The sequence below is a fragment of the Ranitomeya imitator genome, chromosome 1 (genome assembly GCF_032444005.1).
Source record: "Ranitomeya imitator isolate aRanImi1 chromosome 1, aRanImi1.pri, whole genome shotgun sequence".
In the NCBI taxonomy this organism is placed as follows: Eukaryota; Metazoa; Chordata; class Amphibia; order Anura; family Dendrobatidae; genus Ranitomeya; species Ranitomeya imitator.
The window spans coordinates 710,437,770-710,460,602 of NC_091282.1; the positions used below are offsets into that span (position 1 = coordinate 710,437,770).

At 44.7% G+C, this 22,833-nt stretch overlaps 1 protein-coding gene across 4 annotated transcripts in view; it reads left to right on the plus strand.

The window, feature by feature from the left end:
- RALGAPA1 (Ral GTPase activating protein catalytic subunit alpha 1) overlaps positions 1-22,833 on the plus strand; it is a 314,621-nt gene that overhangs the window by 260,263 nt on the left and 31,525 nt on the right. For all 4 annotated transcript variants that reach the window (XM_069732024.1, XM_069732041.1, XM_069732049.1 and 1 more), the window contains exons 37-38: positions 12,950-13,108; positions 15,965-16,092. In XM_069732024.1, the coding sequence (XP_069588125.1) occupies positions 12,950-13,108; positions 15,965-16,092 (287 nt within the window). The remainder of the gene's footprint in view (positions 1-12,949; positions 13,109-15,964; positions 16,093-22,833) is intronic.

The following is a 22,833-nucleotide window of genomic DNA, read 5'->3' on the forward strand; positions in this document are numbered from 1 at the left end:
TCACTCTCTGACTTTGAAGCAGTTACAGAAGAAGAAGTAAGCAGGCTCCTTGCATCTTCGCGCCCGACCACTTGCACCAGTGACCCCATTCCGTCACATCTCCTCCAGTCCCTTTCCCCGGCTATCACCTCTCACCTAACAAAAATATTCAACCTTTCCCTCACTTCCGGTATTTTTCCCTCCTCATTTAAGCATGCCATCATACATCCATTACTTAAAAAACCATCCCTCGATCAAAACTGTGCCGCTAATTATAGACCTGTCTCTAATCTTCCCTTCATCTCTAAACTCCTCGAACGCCTGGTCCACTCCCGTCTTACCCGCTATCTCTCAGATAACTCTCTTCTCGACCCTCTTCAATCTGGCTTCCGCTCTTTACACTCTACTGAAACTGCCCTCATTAAAGTCTCTAATGACCTACTAACAGCTAAATCTAATGGTCACTACTCCATGCTAATTCTCTTGGATCTCTCTGCAGCATTTGACACTGTGGATCATCAGCTCCTCCTCACTATGCTCCGCTCCATCGGCCTCAAGGACACCGTTCTCTCCTGGTTCTCCTCCTATCTCTCTGACCGATCCTTCACTGTATGTTTTGCTGGTTCCTCCTCCTCTCACCTTCCCCTTACTGTTGGGGTTCCTCAAGGATCAGTCCTAGGCCCCCTACTCTTCTCGTTGTATACTGCCCCTATTGGACAAACAATCAGTAGATTTGGTTTCCAGTACCATCTCTATGCTGACGACACCCAATTATACACTTCTGCTCCCGATATCACACCGACCTTTTTAGAAAACACCAGTGATTGTCTTACCGCTGTCTCTAACATCATGTCCTCCCTCTATCTGAAACTAAACCTGTCAAAAACTGAACTCCTCGTGTTCTCTCCCTCTACTAACCTACCTTTGCCTGACATTGCCATCTCCGTGTGCGGTTCCACCATTACTCCAAAGCAACATGCCCGCTGCCTTGGGGTCATCCTTGATTCTGACCTTTCATTCACCCCCTACATCCGATCACTGGCTCGCTCTTCTTACCTGCATCTCAAAAACATTTCTAGAATTCGCCCTTTTCTTAATTTCGACTCTGCAAAAACTCTGACTGTTTCACTTATTCATTCTCGTCTGGACTATTGTAACTCTCTACTAATCGGTCTCCCTCTTGCAAAACTCTCCCCGCTCCAATCTGTCCTGAATGCTGCAGCCAGGATCATATTCCTCACCAACCGTTACACCGATGCCTCTACCCTGTGCCAGTCATTACACTGGCTACCCATCCACTCCAGAATCCAGTACAAAACTACTACCCTCATCCACAAAGCACTCCATGGCTCAGCACCACCCTACATCTCCTCCCTGGTATCAGTCTACCACCCTACCCGTGCCCTCCGCTCCGCTAATGACCTCAGGTTAGCATCCTCAATAATCAGAACCTCCCACTCCCGTCTCCAAGACTTTACACGTGCTGCGCCGATTCTTTGGAATGCACTACCTAGGTTAATACGATTAATCCCCAATCCCCACAGTTTTAAGCGTGCCCTAAAAACTCATTTGTTCAGACTGGCCTACCGCCTCAATGCATTAACCTAACGATCCCTGTGTGGCCTATTTATAATAAAAAAAAAAAAAAAAAAAAAAGGTTCCTCGCATCATGTTCTCATACACTTTATGCAGTATTAGCCCTCTGTGTCTGTACTGTTACATACTTAGGCAGGTAACTGGTTCATGCAGCTTTACATGAACACCTGAGCCTTACACTATAGCTGGCCCGAATAACTAAAGCAATTGTTACCATCCACCTCTCGTGTCTCCCCTTTTCCCCATAGTTTGTAAGCTTGCGAGCAGGGCCCTCACTCCTCCTGGTATCTGTTTCGAACTGTATTTCTGTTATGCTGTAATGTTTATTGTCTGTACAAGTCCCCTCTATAATTTGTAAAGCGCTGCGGAATATGTTGGCGCTATATAAATAAAATTATTATTATTTATTATATTTATTTTAATTATTTTTTTTCAACAGGGATATGATGCCCACACTGCTAAATACTGCGTGGGCAGTGTTATATACCACGTGGCTGCTATATACTACATGGGCAGTTTTATATACTCCGTGGGCTGTGTGATATACTGCGAGGGCTGTGCTATATACTACGTGCCCTGTGTTATATACTGCGTGGCCTGTGTTATATACTACGTCGCCTGTGTTTTTATACTGCGTGGCTGCTATATACTGCGTGGGTTGTGTTATGTAGTATGTGGGCTGTGTTATATACTTTTTGTGCTGTGTTATATGTATACTGCGTGGCCACTGTTATATACTGCGTGGCCTGTATTAACGCATCGGGTATTCTACAGTATGTATGTATGTATGTATATAGCAGCCACATAGTATATAGCACAGGCCACGTAGTATTTGCTATATACTACGTGGCCTCTGCTATATACAGTGGGGCAAAAAAGTATTTAGTCAGTCAGCAATAGTGCAAGTTCCACCACTTAAAAAGATGAGAGGCGTCTGTAATTTACATCATAGGTAGACCTCAACTATGGGAGACAAACTGAGAACAAAAAATCCAGAAAATCACATTGTCTGTTTTTTTAACATTTTATTTGCATATTATGGTGGAAAATAAGTATTTGGTCAGAAACAAACAATCAAGATTTCTGGCTCTCACAGACCTGTAACTTCTTCTTTAAGAGTCTCCTCTTTCCTCCACTCATTACCTGTAGTAATGGCACCTGTTTAAACTTGTTATCAGTATAAAAAGACACCTGTGCACACCCTCAAACAGTCTGACTCCAAACTCCACTATGGTGAAGACCAAAGAGCTTTCAAAGGACACCAGAAACAAAATTGTAGCCCTGCACCAGGCTGGGAAGACTGAATCTGCAATAGCCAACCAGCTTGGAGTGAAGAAATCAACAGTGGGAGCAATAATTAGAAAATGGAAGACATACAAGACCACTGATAATCTCCCTCGATCTGGGGCTCCATGCAAAATCCCACCCCGTGGGGTCAGAATGATCACAAGAACGGTGAGCAAAAATCCCAGAACCACGCGGGGAGACCTAGTGAATTAACTGCAGAGAGCTGGGACCAATGTAACAAGGCCTACCATAAGTAACACACTACGCCACCATGGACTCAGATCCTGCAGTGCCAGACGTGTCCCACTGCTTAAGCCAGTACATGTCCGGGCCAGTCTGAAGTTTGCTAGAGAGCATTTGGATGATCCAGAGGAGTTTTGGGAGAATGTCCTATGGTCTGATGAAACCAAACTGGAACTGTTTGGTAGAAACACAACTTGTCGTGTTTGGAGGAAAAAGAATACTGAGTTGCATCCATCAAACACCATACCTACTGTAAAGCATGGTGGTGGAAACATCATGCTTTGGGGCTGTTTCTCTGCAAAGGGGCCAGGACGACTGATCCGGGTACATGAAAGAATGAATGGGGCCATGTATTGTGAGATTTTGAGTGCAAACCTCCTTCCATCAGCAAGGGCATTGAAGATGAAACGTGGCTGGGTCTTTCAACATGACAATGATCCAAAGCACACCGCCAGGGCAACGAAGGAGTGGCTTCGTAAGAAGCATTTCAAGGTCCTGGAGTGGCCTAGACAGTCTCCAGATCTCAACCCTATAGAAAACCTTTGGAGGGAGTTGAAAGTCCGTGTTGCCAAGCGAAAAGCCAAAAACATCACTGCTCTAGAGGAGATCTGCATGGAGGAATGGGCCAACATACCAACAACAGTGTGTGGCAACCTTGTGAAGACTTACAGAAAACGTTTGACCTCTGTCATTGCCAACAAAGGATATATTACAAAGTATTGAGATGAAATTTTGCTTCTGACCAAATACTTATTTTCCACCATAATATGCAAATAAAATGTTAAAAAAACAGACAATGTGATTTTCTGGATTTTTTGTTCTCAGTTTGTCTCCCATAGTTGAGGTCTACCTATGATGTAAATTACAGACGCCTCTCATCTTTTTAAGTGGTGGAACTTGCACTATTGCAGACTGACTAAATACTTTTTTGCCCCACTGTATATATACACTGCTCAAAAAAATAAAGGGAACACTTACACAACAGAATATAACTCCAAGTAAATCAAACTTCTGTGAAATCAAACTGTCCACTTAGGAAGCAACACTGTTTGACAATCAATTTCACATGCTGTTGTCCAAATGGAATAGACAACAGATGGAAATTATTGGCAATTATCAAGAAACTCAATAAAGGAGTGGTTCTGCAGGTGGGGACCACAGACCACATGTCGGTACCAATGCTTTCAGGCTGATGTTTTGGTCACTTTTGAATGTTGGTTGTACTTTCACACTCGTGGTAGCATGAGACACTCTACAACCCACACAAGTGGCTCAGGTAGTGCAGCTCATCCAGGATGGCACATCAATGTGAGCTGTGGCAAGAAGGTTTGCTATGTCTGTCAGCGTAGTGTCCAGAGGCTGGAGGCGCTACCAGAAGACAGGCCAGTACACGTGAAGGGGGCCATAGGAGGGCAACAACCCAGCAGCAGGACCGCACCTCAGCCTTTGTGCAAGGAGGAACAGTAGGAGCACTGCCAGAATCCTGCAAAATGACCTCCAGCAGGCCACCAATGTGCATGTGTCTGCACAAACGGTTAGAAACCGACTCCATGAAGATGGTCTGAGTGCCCGACGTCCACAGATGGGGGTGTGCTCACAGCCCTACACCTTGCAGGATGCTTGGCATTTGCCACAGAACACCAGGATTGGCAAATTCGCCACTGGCTCCCTGTGCTTTTCACAGATGAAAGCAGGTTCACACTGAGCACATGTGACAGAGTCTGGAGACGCCATGGAGAGCGATCTGCCTGCAACATCCTTCATCATGACCGGTTTGGCAGTGGGTCAGTAATGGTGTGGGGTGGCATTTCTTTAGAGGGCCACACAGCCCTCCATGTGCTCGCCAGAGGTTGCCTGACTGCCGTTAGGTACCAAGATGAGATCCTCAGACCCCTTGTGAGACCATATGCTGGTGCGGTTGGCCCTGGGTTCCTCCTAATGCAGGACAATGCCAGATCTCATGTGGCAGGAGTGTGTCAGCGTTGTTTGCAAGATGAAGGCATTGAAGCTATGGACTGGCATGCCCATTCCTCAGACCTGAATCCGATTGAACACATCTGGGACATCATGTCTTACATCATCCACCAACGTCATGTTGCACCACAGACTATTCAGGAGTTGGCGGATGCTTTAGTACAGGTCTGGGAGGAGATCCCTCAGGAGACCATCTGCCGCCTCATCTGGAGCATGCCCAGGCGTTATAGGGAAGGTCATACAGGCACACATGGAGGCCACACACACTACTGAGCATCATTTCCTTGTCTTGAGGCATATCCACTGAAGTTGGATCAGCCTGTAACTTAGTAACATAGTTAGTAAGGCCGAAAAAAGACATTTGTCCATCCAGTTCAGCCTATATTCCATCATAATAAATCCCCAGATCTACGTCCTTCTACAGAACCTAATAATTGTATGATACTTCATTGTATGAAACTTCATTTTCCATTTTGATTTTGAGCATCATTCCAACTCCAGACCTCCGTGGGATATTAAATATGATTTACATTGATCATTTTTAGGTTTTATTGTTCTCAACACATTCCACTATGTAATGAATAAAGATTTACAACTGGAATATTTCATTCAGTGACATATAGGATGTGGGACTGTAGTGTTCCCTTTTTTGAGCAGTGTGTATGTATATGTATATATATATATATATATATATATATATATATATATATATATATATATACATATACCGTATATAATAATCTTTGTTTTTATATAGCGCTAGCATATTCCACAGCGCTTTACAGTTTGCACACACTATCATTGCTGTCCCCGATGGGGCTCACAATCTAAATTCCCTATCAGTATGTCTTTGGAATATATATGTATATAGCTGTGTGTGTGTATCAAATCACGCCCACTCCACATAGCCACACTCAGCACACTGAGTGGGGGTCACACAGTGCGGAGGAGCAGGGCACACAGTTCTGAGGAGGGGGGTCCCACGGCTTTTGTATATCTCGCAGGCCGCCTATTACCCCCAATGGTCACACTTCTGTCAGGATAGTCTGCAGCACTCACATCGGCCGGCGTCCTCGGTGCCCAGCTCCGTACCACCAGCTCTCTGTGACAACACCAATATAAACGTGTACTCCCTGCCCCAGCACTGCGCAGCAGCTCACCAGGTTGCAAGGCCACACAACCAGCAGTCAACCAGCCAGAGAAGTGCGGGGAGGAAGAGGAAGTAATGATGCTGGAGGAGGGCGGGGAGCTGGGCGGTAGGTGCGTGCTCAGGTACGAAGCAGGGAGAGGCCATGGTGAGGGACATGCACGTCATATGTGCCTGGACAGGCAGGAAAACAGGAGTCTGGGCTGCACCGAGTAATACACAGCAGCGCCCCCTTCTGGCATGTACTACAGGAGAGGGGTCTGGCATACATTCACTCTATTTCTGGAACTTTTTTGAGAAAATAACACCAAAATCACATTGAGCTCACTTGTCTTTAAAATAAATATAAGCATTATAATTTGTTATAACTAACCACAGTTAGTTACTATGCCCGGGCAACGCCGGGCTCTTCAGCTAGTGTATATAGAGTGTGTGTGTGTGTGTGTGTGTGTGTATGTATATGTATATATATATAGAATCTCACAGTGTTGTGCTCTTTTCATGTGATAACTGCAGCAGATTAGGGCAGATCCGCTGGGTGAGCCGATTGCTCTCTGAGGTCTAGGAAGCATCAAGCGCCCAGCAGTTTTTCTGCATAAGTATTTGCTTTTGCTGCTTGCAGAAAAATCCACATTAGTACTAACAAGTCTGTGATCTTGGCCCTTGTTAGGGGTGCGCATCCTCCCCCCAACTCCTCCACGCACACGCATCCTCTAAGGTGTTAATCCAGTCAGTGGGAACTTTAATGAGCGCACGCTGGATAGCTGGGGATGCAGGAAGTGGGAACCGCTTGACCTCAGCATGGAGTTTAATCTTCTAATTAAATGAAAGCGATGGAGTATTGGGATCTGGCCATGCCTCAGGCTCTCACTGTGTGCTTTGGATCCTCCTGTCACATACAAAGATAATGCCATTTCATCATCATTGCAGTAAAGAAAAATAATCTGAAATAAAGCTGTATGTCCAGACCACTTCTCTGTACATTGGACATATTGTTATCCTGTTAGTTAGTATCCTGTTAGTTAGTATTTCAGATCTGTCACCAGATTTCATAATACAAACTGCATAGATGACTAAATTGATCTTCTAGACCTCATGCGGCTGGTTTGTTTACTTTGAAAATCCATGTCAGGACGGCTGTATAATAGTTTATGAATGTTTAACTCAATCTCCGCCCACCTAGCCTCAGTGTCCCTCCTCCCTGCTGCTACTGCTGAACTCTCACACTGCTCAAGACATGCTGTCAGTCCAGCTCGGAGTGCAGAGACTGAGTACACTTGCAGCCATTTCATTCTATTACTAGGCTCCTAAAATGCTCATCCTAATATTAGGATTATACAGGCCTTCTGCCATGGATTTTAAAAGTAAGTGCACCAGTCTCCTCAGATCTGAGAGTTTTATGTCATTGCCCAGGAAAACCTATAATATAACAGTCCAAAATCCTTTATCAAGTTGTTTCGAGGGTTGCTGGCATAGTGGAATTGCTGTAGCTCTCCCCATCTGGCTCCTACGTGGAGGAAACTCTCTGATAACTCTTGTTTATTGTTATGCTACCCAACAAAGGAAGAGTCAAGTGCTGTGCTCTGCTGTCTCAATCAGCCCCGTGGACTTAAAATGGAGCATTATCATCACACATGACCCACCAACGCTCCAGCCTGATTCCTTCTCAGTGCAATTGTGCAGAACGGAGTGCGGTGCTCAGGACCTGCATTCTGGAGATCGATGGGGCCCCCAGTGATCAAACATATATCATCAATCCCGAGAGCAGGTGATAATGGAGATCATTGTCCATTGCGGGAAAACCGGCTTACATGCATGTTAGATGTGACACTGTTATATTCCCTGGGAACTGCTATACTGGAGACATGAACACTTCCTATAGGGTGTGTTTGCGGTCTGTATTTGTGGTTGTTTGTCTTAGGGCACAAGTAATAAGTTCAAGTTAAAGAGACTCTGTCAACAGGATTTGACTGCCCAAACTATTTATATGTACATGTAGCTTTTTTTCAAAGACAAGTCCAGCAATACTTTTACATAGCCAGCCCATTCCTCCATTAATGAGAAATTAGTGTTTGAATTGATGTGCATATGAGCCTGAATATCTATTTGTAGATCTGAAGCTTCTGTCTCTCAAGTTCTATTTCCCACCAGCACCATCTCCTCCTGCTTTACTGATGGCTCCTTTGCCTGAAGTCACACAGCATAGAGGCTTGTCAGTAAAGCTGGAGGGGACGGTGTCTGGGCATGGAGTAGAGCTCGAGTGACAGAGGCTTCAGCTCTACCATAGCTCTTCAGACTCATTTGCATATCAGTTCAAACAAAGTTTTACTGGACTTGTCTTTGAAAGAGCTACATCCACATATAAATAGTTTAGGGTGTGAAATACTGCAGACAAATTCACATTAAAGGAAGGAAAACTTCCAGTACAACCTCTTTCATGAAGGCCATGGAGTATCAGGAGAAAAACACAGAGCCTAATTTTTGTGTATAGTTTTATCCATCCTGTTTATCTAGGCCTCCAGAAGTGCAACAGCGTTCTCATATATCATTATTTACTCTGCTGATTCTGCCCCAGTCTACACAGTAAAGCTGAAAATTGAGCTGCGAAAAACCAAACATATTAGTGTACTGTGTGTGCTACAGCGGACAGTGTGAAAGCTAGAACTTTTATGATAACTCTAATATGTCAAGAAATATAAAAAATGTTCAGAAAATATTATATACATAACACTTTATCTAGTGAACAGTTCCCCTTTAAAGAAACGAATACTTGAATGTAGAGCTAAGGTGTATCTAGGTCAAATTACACCCCTCCTGTTTGCTCCCCATACTTTGTCCACATACTCTCCCTTCTCTCTCCATACTGTGTCCGCACCCATCTCCCTTCGCTCCTCATACTGTGTCGGCTCCCATCCCCCTTGCTCCCCATACTGTGCCTGCACCCATCCTCCCTCGCTCCCCATATTGTGTCCGCTTACATTCCCCCACCTTCTCTCCCCATACTGTATATTCAAATTTCTTACCCCCTTCTCCTAATTACAACAATTTTCAGCTCCATTGGAGCACTTACCACACCAAACTTCTGCCTCCTATGCGGCGCCAAGGAGTGACGTCAGCAGTGTGAACACATGACCTGATCATACTGCTGTCGTTGTCCTGACCCGGAAATGCCCGCGGTCAGGGCTACAATTGTACTCACGCCTGAAAGATGCTAGTACAGTTAATCACTGTGAGCTGGACCACTGCACCTTCTCTGAGCTGGCTGTCAGATTGAGAGCCGTCTCAGAGAACGGCCAACTACTACTACAGGGGGTGGCAAAATGCAGCCCTTGGGTAGATGCCTCGGACCGCCACATCAGGTGGCCCAACAGATGCGCCCTGCTGGCTGCGCCCAGGGCAAATGCCCTGTTTTGTCTTCCACCCCCCCCCCTCAGATAATCCCCTGATGTAGTTTACAATCTCCTCTGTTCCCTGACATTCATCTGCTTAGTAAAAAGCTTTATTAATGCATTTCTGTGATTTAGGAATGGTCATATGCAGAACATGTATGTGTTATTACTCCTTTGCCAGATAATGGATATTTCCAGTTGCGGTGCATTCCTTGGTGCTTCTCCTTCACAGTTCTTTCATGGCTCGCTATGCTTGTGATGGCGTCTAGAGTGCAAACCTCCGTGCACAATACGATGGAGCTAGCAGCCAAAGTTCTGCCTTAGATTAGGACATTATTGGATCAAAATTGCATTTAGTTTTGCCTCCAGGTTCCATTTACTTCACATTTCACTTAGGTTCAGATAGTATAAGGTCTGACAGCACAAGACACATCACAGGAGCCCAAATGAGCCGATGATGTTACACAGCAGGACACATGCTGGAGATAAAGTCTTTCTCTGAAACATTTTAAGAGAAAGCTGATTGAAATTGTGTTTACAGCATTGTGGTGTGTGACCACGGATGGAGCGAGCATCAGTCACCCAGGTTAATTCTACAGAAGATGGGTGAGGTCACTGCTCCCTACAGCTCACAATGCACAATGGCTAGAATAGATGGTTCATGAGGTTGGAGATAGACACCGGTTCATCAGACATAACATCTATAATCCTGACATGGGAAATATTCAATGGAAATATCTAGTGCATTTTAAGTCTACACACCCTTGTTAAAATGCCAGGTTTTTGTCATGTAAAAATAACCAAACCAAGAAGAAGAATTTCTGAACTTTTTTTACCTTTAACTTCACTTATAATCTGTACAATTCATCTGAAAAATAAACTGAAATCTTTTGGGGTTAAAAAGAAAAATAAAGAACTAAAATAATGTGTTTGCATAAATATGCACACCCTTAAACTAACACTTTGTTGAATTTATGACAGCATTCCGTATTTTTGGGTAGGAGTCTTATCAGAATGGCACATCTAGAATTGGATATTTTTGCCCACTCCTCACAGTAGCTCCAAATTTGTCCTGTGAACAGCGCCCTCTTCAGGTCATCCACAGATTTTCAGTTTTATAATGGTCTGGCTCGGCCATTCCAAATCTCTGATCTTCTGGTTAAACCATTTGTTTCCTTGGAGGTACGCTTAGGGTCATTGTTGTGTTGAAAGGTGGAATTCCTCTTCAGCTTTTCAGCAGAGGCCTGAAGGTTTTGATGCAAAATTGACTGATATGAGGAACTGTTCATAATTCACTCTATCTTGACTAAAAGCTCCAGTTCCAACTGCCCAAAAACATCCCCAATGTATAATGCTGTCTTCAACATGCTTCACTGTGGGTATGGTGTTCTCATGGTGATGCGCAGTGTTTGCTTTGAGCCAAACATACCTTTTGGAATTATGGACAAAATTTTCAACCTTGGTCTTATGAGACACACTGTCCCACATTCTTCTGGAAGACCTGATGTAGGTTTTGGAAAAACCTATCTGGGCTTGGATGTTTTTCTTAAAAAAAAAAAAAAAATGCTTCAATCTTTCCACTGTATGTATGTTTCCGAGAGATCTCTTTTGATACAAATTATATAAAAAAAATATGTGCATATATAAAATGTCTGCAAAGAAATATAAGTAATAAAAAAGTTCCCATGGCAAAAAAATATGAAAACAATCTAAATGGAAAAAAAAGATATTGCTAGTCATTAAAGTTTGAAAGGGCCATATTTTACAGCCATATAATACCTACAGCTCTGCCATCAAGAGTGATCACACCATAATCGAGTGGAGATCCTAGGACAGGGCTTACTCAGTGCCTTGAAGACTGAGGAGCTTCTCTCAACTTTGGTGGCCTGTAATAGAGTCCCAAGGCTGTCTGTGCCCCAAGATCACATTAAGACACTGTTATTTAGTATAATCACATTGTTTTCACATGCATTAGATACTTTCCACCTACCCTGTTATGATCAGGCGGCCTTGGAACAGCATGAAAAAACCCTTCGCTGGAGTAGTGGTAACTATACAGATCGCAAACCCTGATCTTATCACAGACACTAGAAGTAGCCGTGGGGTGTGCCTAACCAGACCTAGACACCTCGACACAGCCGGAGGACTAAATATCCCTAAAGATGGAAAATAGGAAAACTGCCTTGCCTCAGAGTAGACCCCCAAAGGATAGGCAGCCCTCCACAAATAATGACGGTGAGTAGGAGAGGAAAAGACACACACAGGCGGAAAACAGGATTAGCAAAGGAGGCCACTTCTACCTAGATAGGAAAGTATAGTACAGGATACTAAGCGGTCAGCACAAAAACTACAAAATATCCACAGCAGAAAAATACAAAAACTCCACCACCTAACTAAAGATGTGGAGAGTATATCTGCGACTCCAGCGAATCCAACCAGACTGAGAAAACAACAGGACAGTCTAAGCTGGAACAAAATAGAAACTATGAACAGCACAGAAAATAGACACACAGCCTGTGTGCCTAAGAAAATGAAGCAGACACTTATCTTTTGCTGAAATGGCAGCAGGCAGGAGAGGCCAGGCAGAGAACCAATACTTCCAATAGAACATTGACAACTGGCAAGGGCTAAAGGATCCTGCACACCTAAATATCCCAGTCAGAATTCCAGCGATGGATCGCTTAGTTTACTGGGTGTTGCAGTTGTGACACAGATCTAGCACAGCTCGGAATGCTGAGCCCTGTATAATCCCGCCCGCAGCACTAATTAGCAGCTTTCTGTGTACAATTTGCATAGGCAGAAAGCTGCCAATCAGTGCTGGGGGTGTGGTTACATACAGCATTTGACTAGGAGGCACTAGACACGTAGTCATGTAGTGATAATCTCCTGTTAATAAACACTGATTTTTATAGAAACAGTAATGCACAGCCTTGTAAGTGACACATCACTGGAATCGGGGTCTAAGGCCCTACATCATGCTGCTCTTAGATTACATAGCAAAAAACTGATAACTGATTCCCTTCAATTACAGAGCCCTTTCCTGTTACAGGGATGAAGCCTGTGCCTCTGATCTCTAGAACAAGAATGCCGTCCTGTTGTTCTCAGTACGTCCTCGTAGACCAGTGTATACAATCCAGTTATAAAAGTTGAGTTCAGCACGCTCCATTTCTCACATTCACACGTTATTGTCTGCCTGTCCTTACCAGGCTTAACGCAGCAAAGTAGATTACATTTTCCCAGCAAATTAAATTTGATAACAGCTGGCTTTCATTTTTATTCCCAATTATTCTCATTCACTTTTTAATGTCCCTTTCAATTTCCTTTCCATCTGCAGCTTCGTCACCTCGGCAATGATGAAGTCCACATTGTATGGTCGGAGCACAGCAGAGAGTATCGCAGAGGCATAATACCCACAGAGTTTGGGGACGTGCTACTAGTCATCTACCCCATGAAGAATCACATGTTCAGCATCCAGATTATGAAGAAACCGGAAGTAAGATTCACATCCGCTTCTTTATGTTTCTCCCAATTCCACCATCATTAAAGGCTCACTAATCCTTCCATTGGAAATAACAAAGATTCTCATCACTGGAGAATCGGTTCATGACATAGGGACAGGTCATGAACTACAGAGCATTACTGTCACTCTTTCTCCTGCTTCTGAATGGCTGACAACAGAGAGTAATAAATAAATGCACCCTTGTATCTGTATATATAATACTAGCTTTTTCCAGCCAGCTAACGCTTGGCACGCTCATTGCTATCTAATTAATGCTGCTGGTGATTAAAGTAAAGTAAATAATTACAACATTCAATAGCGCTTACGCAGGTGGTAAATTAACTTAAAATGAAGTTAATACCAGTGTGGGGACAGAGCCTCATGTGGTAATGTGTGTGGACGAAGCCTCGTGTGGTAATGTGTGGGGACGGAGCCTTGTGTGGTAATGTGTGGGGACGGAGCCTTGTGTGGTAATGTGTGGGGACGGAGCTTCATGTGGTAATGTGTGGGGACAGAGCTTTGTGTGGTAATGTGTGGGGACGGAGCCTCGTGTGGTAATTTGTGGGGAAGGAGCTTTGTGTGGTAATGTGGGGGGACGCAGCCTCGTGTGGTAATGTGTGGGGATGGAGCCTCGTGTGGTAATGTGTGGGGACACAGCCTCGTGTGGTAATGTGTGGGGACGGAGCCTCGTGGGATTATGTGTGGCAATGTGGTGGGGGCGGGATTATGTGTAGTAATGTGGTGGGGGGTGGGATTATGTGTGGCGGGGGGTGGGATTATGTGTGGTGATGTGGTGGAGGGCGGAATTATGTGTGGTAATGGGGTGGGGGATTATGTGTGATGTGGTGGGGCGGGATTATCTGTGGTGATGTGGTGTGGGGCGGGTTTTATGTGTGGTGATGTGGTGGGGGAGCGGGTTTTATGTGTGATGTGGTGGGGGGCAGGATTATGTGTGGTGATGTGGGGGAGCGAGATTATGTGTGGTGGGGGGGTGGTATTATGTGTGGTGGCAGGGTGGGATTATGTGAGGTAATGGGATGGGGGTGCGGGATTATGTGTGGTGATCTGGTGGGGAGCAGGATTATGTGTGGTGATGTGGGGGGGCGGGATTATGTGTGGTGGGGGGGCTGGATTATGTATGGTGATGTGGTGGGGGGTGGCGTTATGTGTGATGTGGTGGGGGGATTATATGTGGTGGGGGGGTGGGATTATAAGTGATGGGGGGCGGGATTATGTGTGGTGATGTGTTGGGGGCGGGATTATGTGGTGATGTGGTGGGCGGGTGGGATTATGTGTGGTGATGTGGTGGGGGGCGGGATTGTGTGTAGTGATGTGTGGATTGTGTGGTAATGGGGTGGGGGCGGGATTATGTGTGGTGGTGGGGGCGGAGCTACTGTGCAGGGGGTGGGATTAGCGAGTAATCACGATGCTATATATATATATATATATATATATATATATATATATATATATATATATATATAGATATATATAGATGCTGTAGGGATTCACTCTTATCAGGTAGGCTTTAGGCAGTGTTCACACAGGCAATGTGGTTTTGTCCAAACACGTTCTTTATTGCTTTTATAAAACACCAATGGGTTCAAAACTTAACGGCCTCTTCTGGGCACAAAGGTATCACAGCAAATAACCAGGTCATTCAGCTGGCACTTTTCAGTGCGGGCTCACACAAACAGATTTCAGTCCTCTTCCTCTCAGCTACTGGCTAAGACTGACAACACCAGAGGTCTTTTCTGCTTCCCAGACACAGTAAGGTGATATGTACAATCCATTCTCCTGGAGCAAACTTTACACAACGAAGAGGTATGGTACTAGCAGTCTCCGTATCTTCTTCAACCTGAGCTCCAGCAGCTTCCAGCACCAACAGAAGTGTTCAACTCCAGGAACAGTGGCTTCAACTTCCACATGTTCCTCTGCAGCTCCAACACACAGACTGCTTAGCTTTCCTAGGTGAGCCGTGCAGTTTCCATTCAGAGAGACCCAGGCTTGTCTTCCTCCCAGCTATCATTCACATTTTGGCTGATCACTCACCAGCAGCACACCCCACTCTGCTCAACATCCCCATGCGACTGAGAGCTCCCAGGTGAACACAGGCCCTGGTTCTTACCTGACTTTCCTACAATGTGTAGTAAACGTATCCAGGATTCTTCTTATTTATTACTGTTATTTTTATATGTTATTATTATTAATAAACTATGTTTTATTACTTTCAATAAACTATTTTTTTGTTTTTTTATCAATATATTACCTTTTATGTTTGTTATATATATATATATATATATTTACAGGGTGGTCCAAAAGTATGTGGACAGTATGTGTAATAGGGTTATGAAGGGGGACATTTAACGGTGTAACGTGAAACTGACTCAATTGCCCTTCTCAACCAATCAGATTCCACTTTTCATTCTTCACAGACTCTTTGGAAAATGAAAGGTGGAATCTGATTGGTTGCTAAGGGCAGCTGAATCAGTTTCACAGATCCAGTTTTCACAGATAACTCTCCCCCAAATCTGTTTTCTTTTCAGATAATTCAGATAACCCATAATGGCAAATAATTTAAATACAGATCAAAGAAAATGGATTTTAAAAGAGTATTGGAAATTTCAAAATGCTGAAACAGTTAAAGCAAATTGGGTTGAAACATTTGGTGCTCAAGCCCCAACGAGACAAACCATTTACCGCATTCGTGACAAATTCGATGCCAGATTTTTACCCCAAATTTTCCCAAACTGGAACTTCACCATAGTAATTTAGCCTGACTAAGGGATGATAATTTTTACTTATTCTGCAGGTAGCCTTTTCTTCTAACACTTTTTTTTCCCCCTGTAGATCCCGTTTTTTGGACCACTTTTTGATGGCGCTATTGTGAATGGTAAAATACTTCCAGGCTTGGTTCGGGCCACCGCCATTAACGCTAGCCGAGCACTTAAATCTCTGATCCCGTTGTACCAGAACTTGTATCCTTTCTGCATACGGTAAAGTCTCAGGTGCTGGAGTTTATATCTTCTTGTCTCCTGTAATACAGGGATTGTGCTGTGTGTGTCGTCTTTGCTCAGATTTTATGTGTTTGACTTCGAACACAGGGACAGGAAAAGAGAACTGTCCTAATTCTAACCTGTATGGTCCTATAGTCCTCCATTCGTTCTAGCAATGAAGGAATTGAGCCGGGGGACCGGAAATGCATAAGTGGGATATATTACATTGCTGTTGGAGGCGCCATAACTGGTCTTCTGATTGTATGTGCTATATTCCCTCAGACTCCCCAGGCAGTGGGTCCTTCGGGCACCACCTTGTGTGACAGATCTAAATGGAGGTTTATTAGAGCCATATTGTGATGCACGCCATGGTGGCTATCCATTTTGCGTTAGGACCTGCAACTTTTCCATGCATGGGTGATATCTGCAGCACCATCTAAGGCATGTAAAAGTAGCAAAAAATTCAAGATTCGTCATGAGCCATCGTGCTGGGATAAAGTGTTATCTAAACATGCTCGGGTACTAATAGTGTGTCTTTGGCATGCTCGAATAATATATCTGAGTCCCCGCGGTTGCATCTCTCGCGGCTGTTCGACAGACGCAGCAATGCAGGGATTGTCTAACAAACAGCCTGTCTTAACAACCGTGAGACATTCAAAACAGTGGCAGTCTGACTGCTCTGCTACATATACTTTTACATCTTGCTGATTGGCGGGAGTGCCAAGCAAATATCCTGAGGAACAGTCATCAATATCAAAATAGTGGAAAATTCTTTTAACTCTCTGCGTAACATCTAAAATGTTGGCACTGTAGATAGCAACGGGTGGGTGACGTCACAATTTGACCCTGACAGCACTGATCTCACAGTATCAGATTGTGTATGGACACCACCATTACTTCAGTTGCCTACTTCCGGATACATTTCCAGAAGAAATAACAAAGGATCGGCACAACGTAGATTTGCAATATTATTTTAGGAGAAATGCAGATATTCTCTATGTGCAGGAGAGCGGACATGTCCTTTTTTTAATGATCTTCTCTAGTCTTTGCACGTTGTTCAATAATTTGGGGTTACTTCCAAAATGAGTTTTCTGTTTACACAATTTTACTGGATTTTTTTAATATATACAAGTGAAGTAAATGCCCCTTTTACAGTGATGGCTGGAGTTGACAATCCCACCCAAAAGACTTCTGTATGAGTGAGCTCTGACTTATAAGGTGGGAGTGAGGCATTGTAAGGTGCGAGCTGGGCGATGTGCGGTGGGAGCAGGGCAGTGTAAGGTGCGAGCAGGGCAGTGTAAGGTGCGAGCAGGGCGGTGTAAGGTGGGAGCATGGTGGTGTGGTGGGAGCAGGGCGATGTGTGGTGGGAGCAGGGCGATGTGTGGTGCGAGCAAGGCGGTGTAAGGTGGGAGCAAGGCGATGTGTGGTGGGAGCATGGTGGTGTGGTGCCAGCAGGGCAGTGTAAGGTGCAAGCAGGGCGGTGTAAGGTGCGAGCAGGGCGGTGTAAGGTGGGAGCAGGGCGGTGTAAGGTGATAGCAGGGCGGTGTGAGGTGCAAGAAGGACAGTGTAAGGTTGGAGCAAGTCGATGTGTGGTGGGAGCAGGGCAATGTGCGGTGGGAGCAGGGCAGTGTAAGGTGCGAACAGAGCGGTGGGTGTAGGGCGTTGTAAGGTGCGAGCAGGGCAGTGTAAGGTGTGAGCAGGGCGGTGTAAGGTGGGAGCAGGGCGGTGTAAGGTGCGAGCGGTGCCGTGTAAGGTGGGAGCAAGGCGATGTGTGGTGGGAGCAGGGCGTTGTAAGGTGGGAGCATGGCGATGTGTGGTGGGAGCAGGGCGATGTGTGGTGTGAGCAGGGCGGTGTAAGGTGGGAGCAAGGCAATGTGGTGGGAGCAGGGCGGTGTAAGGTGCAAGCAAGGCATTGTAAGGTGCGAGCAGGGCGATGTGTGGTGGGAGCAGGGCAGTGTGCGGTGGAAGCAGGGCAGTGTAAGGTGCGAACAGAGCGATGTGCGGTGGGAGTAGGGCGTTGTAAGGTGCGAGCAGGACGGTGTAAGGTGGGAGCATGGTGGTGTGGTGGGAGCAAGGGGATGTGTGGTGGGAGCAGGGCGGTGTAAGGTGCGAGCAGGGCAGTGTAAGGTGGGAGCAAGTCGATGTGTGGTGGGAGCAGGGCGGTGTAAGGTGATAGCAGGGCGGTGTGAGGTGCAAGAAGGACAGTGTAAGGTTGGAGCAAGTCGATGTGTGGTGGGAGCAGGGCAATGTGCGGTGGGAGCAGGGCAGTGTAAGGTGCGAACAGAGCGGTGGGTGTAGGGCGTTGTAAGGTGCGAGCAGGGCGGTGTGGTGCAAGCAGGGCGGTGTAAGGTGGGAGCATGGCGATGTAAGGTGGGAGTAGGGTGATTTTGGATAATTGGTCATAAGCATGCTGTGTTGGCAACTAATGAATAGTGGAAGGAGAAAATCAGCTTCTTATTTTTTTTCTCCGAGACCTGGAACCTTCTTAATAAATTGAGAATCAAATAATAAGTCTTTAAGAAAAAAAAGATAATTGTGCTCGTCGGCGATCTTCCCTCCCTTTCTTCTAAAACACATAGATTGCAGGGTTTTTAGGCAGATATTCAGCTATCCACTGTTAGGAGAAAAAAAATTGCTAGCCCCCTTCATGGCCTTCTGTCTAGGGGTGTAAGAGTTTTAACAAATGTGTATTTGTGCTCCTGAGCGAAATAGGCCGTTTATTGATCGCAAGTTGCTTCTTGGATCAATCAGGCAGAATTACAGCAATCTGTCTCTATCACTGCCCGTGGCTCTGGCTCTGAGGTCTCTCGCCCTCCCCGAGCGTGTCCTTCTCTTCCAGCGAGTGTGCCAGCTTTTTCCCAACCTCTAAGCCGCTGCATTTAGTCTCCAGTGCCCACTTTTAACAGCTGCCTCCTGCAATTACAGAGAGAAGGTACAACAGGCAGCGATCTGAGGAACAATTGCTCCTTTCTGAAGGAGCCGGAGATGCTTTGGTGTCAGCCCGTTGTGTGTTACTTACCTGTTGATAGATGGGTTATTTTTCCTCTGCGATAATTTCTTTAAAAGCCTCGGAGTTCAGCAAAGAGCCAGCCGGCATTGTCATCCCTCACCTTTCTATGGCATTATTTCTGGTACTAAAGGGTTCGTACCCCAATCTTTTACTCTACCGGATAGTAGTCAGGTCAGCGCTGCTATTGTCGCCATAATACACTATTAACTGTTTCTTTTCCAGGTGGACCATCTCTTGCAGGCGTTCTAGTTTCGGCTGATTTTTGTTACAAAGCGAATATTGGGCGAAATCATTTTTATCCGTGCCAGTTATGTAAGGCCCCATTTAGGCATCCGATTTTCTCCCGTATGAGGAAAATGGACCAATTAGTGTGATCAGTTTTTCCCATAAGTCAAGAAAAAAAAAATTCTCCACATTCTTCTCCTTTTTGACAGTCCATGAAAATCAAACCACACTCAGATGTCATCCAAGTGCAGTCCGATTTTTTTTTTCATGGACCCCTTGACTTGCTTTACGATTTTTATCCAACCCTCGGGTCAATTACAATCTTAATTTTGATTTTGTGGCTGTCTGCTGCTAAAATTTTAGATAAGGTATACAGCAAAAAAAACTTTAGCTCAGCGAAATTGGGTGCGGATTATTAAATATTTCTGTTTGTTGGCTAGCCAGACAAAATATACGTTTATGAAATGTTACCAGGATAAAAGGGAAGGGAAAGATACCGGTTGTACAGAAACGCATAGTACTGCAGGATCCAGGAAGGCGCAATAAATTCAACAAAAGAAGTCCTGAAAAAATAACCTTTTATTACAAAATATTAATATTAAAATCCATCTAAAATCATAAGGATAAAGCAGACGCATTTCAGACAATCCTTAGTCATTACCTTAAGCTAATGACGCGCGTTTGCTTTTTCCTTATGGTATTGGATGGATTTTTTGGATTTTAATATTTTGTAATAAAGGTGAATTTCTTAGGATTCGCTTAGCTGCTCTCCCACTATTTTAACCTTTTAGATGTATGCATGTATAAGTCACTAATAGATCTGATCTTAGATGCCAACAGTGTGTTTTCTAACTAGGTGGACTTGGAAAAAAAATTAGATCACCAAGAACTCTTTAATGATGTTTTTTAATTTTTCACAGCCATAAGACTTGATTCACACATCAATTTTTCTGATCTGTGCACTGGCTGCTTTTTTTTTGTTTGTTTTTTTTTGTTTTGTTTCTTTTAACAGATCTTCTACCCGTTTCATAAACGCAGAGCGTGTCCTCTTTATCTATTTTTGCAGATCAGGTTTTGCCATTCTAGTCTATAGGCATCTGTCAAAAACAGGTGAAAAAAAGAAAGATGTTCGTTTTTCAGCATTTTTTTTTTAATCTGTCAATGAAAAAATAGTTTTGATAGAGGAGACAAAAAATGGATGCAAACTGATGAAACACAAGGTATAAGACAAACCGGCTCCCTCCATCTGATGGTTGTGTCTCCCTTGTGTCGGTGATGGTCGCAGCCAAACGAGAGAGTTAGCAGTCCAAAAACGTATGATCTACGATCCAGCAACCAATCCGGCGATCACATTCTCCAACTTTATTATATATTCATGTTTATACACCTCATCGACTTAAAACTCCAACACGTTTCAAACTGCTAGTCCTTCTTCATGGTGTAAAAAGCTTGTTTATTCATGGCTCTCATCAACGATCTAGGTCGTAGATTTTCATCATAGATGGCCTTTAAGAATGAAGCTGGCTCAGGAGCTGAGCCTGCCCAGTACCAGGCACTCGCTGGCTGTGTTACGCAGCCGACATCGGGCTGTAACTGCCGCAAGCGGAGCTTGCAACAGTCGCTGAAGTTTAACTATTCAACTTCCGCTGTCAATATCTAAAAGCGGCACTTAAATGACGCCAATGTTTTACTATGACAGACTAGGGTCTGCTAACGGCCTCTGTTTCCGTCTTATCGGTCCTCTGGTGAAACCCGATCACAGGCTGAGCTTCTCAGGAGAACCACAATTTCACCAATGGGACTAAAAAATAAAGAAAAATTTAAAATATTTAAATTGCCCCCATTTTCCACTTTCCAAAAATAAATAAATTAAAAAATAATAAACATATTTGCTTTGCGGTGTCCATGGGTGCTTTTTTTCGCCTTGGCCATTGCTATAGATTGAGCTATAATGTAATTATTTTAGGGTTACCTTTGGCAATGATTATGCTGCGCTGTGCATCTTGGCTTAGGCGCACTCTGATACCAAATCCTTACATGATATTAGAAGAAAAAAAAAGGTTTCCCATTGGGACGAGACAGTGTTCTGCCGAAGCTTTGTGGTCCCCTCACATCTGCTGCTCACAATAGGAAAACCAGGTATTCCCCATTTTAGTCATCCAATGCCGTTTTCACATTGCCATGCCCATGACAAAGGCATGCACAATTTGCAGGGACGCTTCCCTCTCACAAACCCAAGAGGCCAGCCATTCGTAGTGGCATATGTTACAGCCAGATAGCAGCGCTTGGCTTGGTTCTCTTGATGAGAGCCTAAGTCTGCGTCTTTGTTCCTGTAGACACCAATCAGGGGCAGCAGGAGCTTCTTCTCAGTGGGAAGAGATGACCGCCAAGGTTCACAATAGTGGCTTTGTGCTGTTGCACATTTCTCAAAACAGCTTGACAGATCCTAGAAGAAGGGGGTCAGAGAATGGGAGGAATCGGTCTCCCGGCACCATCTGCAGGTTATAACCTGGGACTCTACACATGCTGGCAGAGAGCAGGGAAAAATCAGATTTGTGATCATTCTGAAGGCTTGGATTGGCACTGAAATCGGTTCTCGTGCTGCGTTGCACGTTAACCTTTCATTTGCAGTAGAGAGGATAAATAAGAGGCTTATTTTGGTAAGGTCACAAACTTATTAATGTTCCTACCTATTACATTCAGTAGCCCATTTTGTCACGTACAAGTACTATCTGTGTTTTTCACAAAAATAATTTGTACCTATGACAGGTTATGATTGCGCTAACATACCCAGATTTTTGGGGGGTCGAACCAAGTGGTCTGCACAAAATCGCAGAGACTTGTTCGATATAGATACAAGTGTCGGATCAAAACCTCCAATGCAAGTCTATGGGTCCATGAAAAAACTGGACAGCACTCGGATGTCTTCCATGTGCTGTCTGTTTTTTGCGGACTTTTTGATAGGAAAAGCAAGAGAAACTTGTTTTTTTTTCCTTTTTGTTTGCCCCACATCCGAGAAACTGCTGAAACTGTGTCGATACTCTCATGAAACTCTGAGGACACTGCTGAAACTGATGGCTCTGCTGAAACTCTGACGACGCTCTGCTGAAACTCTGACGACGCTCTGCTGAAACTCTGATGACGCTTTGCTGAAACTCTGACGACGCTCTGCTGAAACTCTGACGATGCTCTGCTGAAAATGACGATGCTCTGCTGAAACTCTGACGGCGCTCTGCTGAAACTCTGACGACGCTCTGCTGAAAATGACGATGCTCTGCTGAAACTCTGACGGCGCTCTGTTGAAACTCTGACGGCGCTCTGCTGAAACTCTGACGGCGCTCTGCTGAAACTCTGACGGCGCTCTGCTGAAACTGACGACGCTCTGCTGAAAATGACGATGCTCTGCTGAAACTCTGACGACGCTCTGCTGAAACTCTGACGATGCACTGCTGAAACTCTGACGACGCTCTGCTGAAACTCTGACGCTC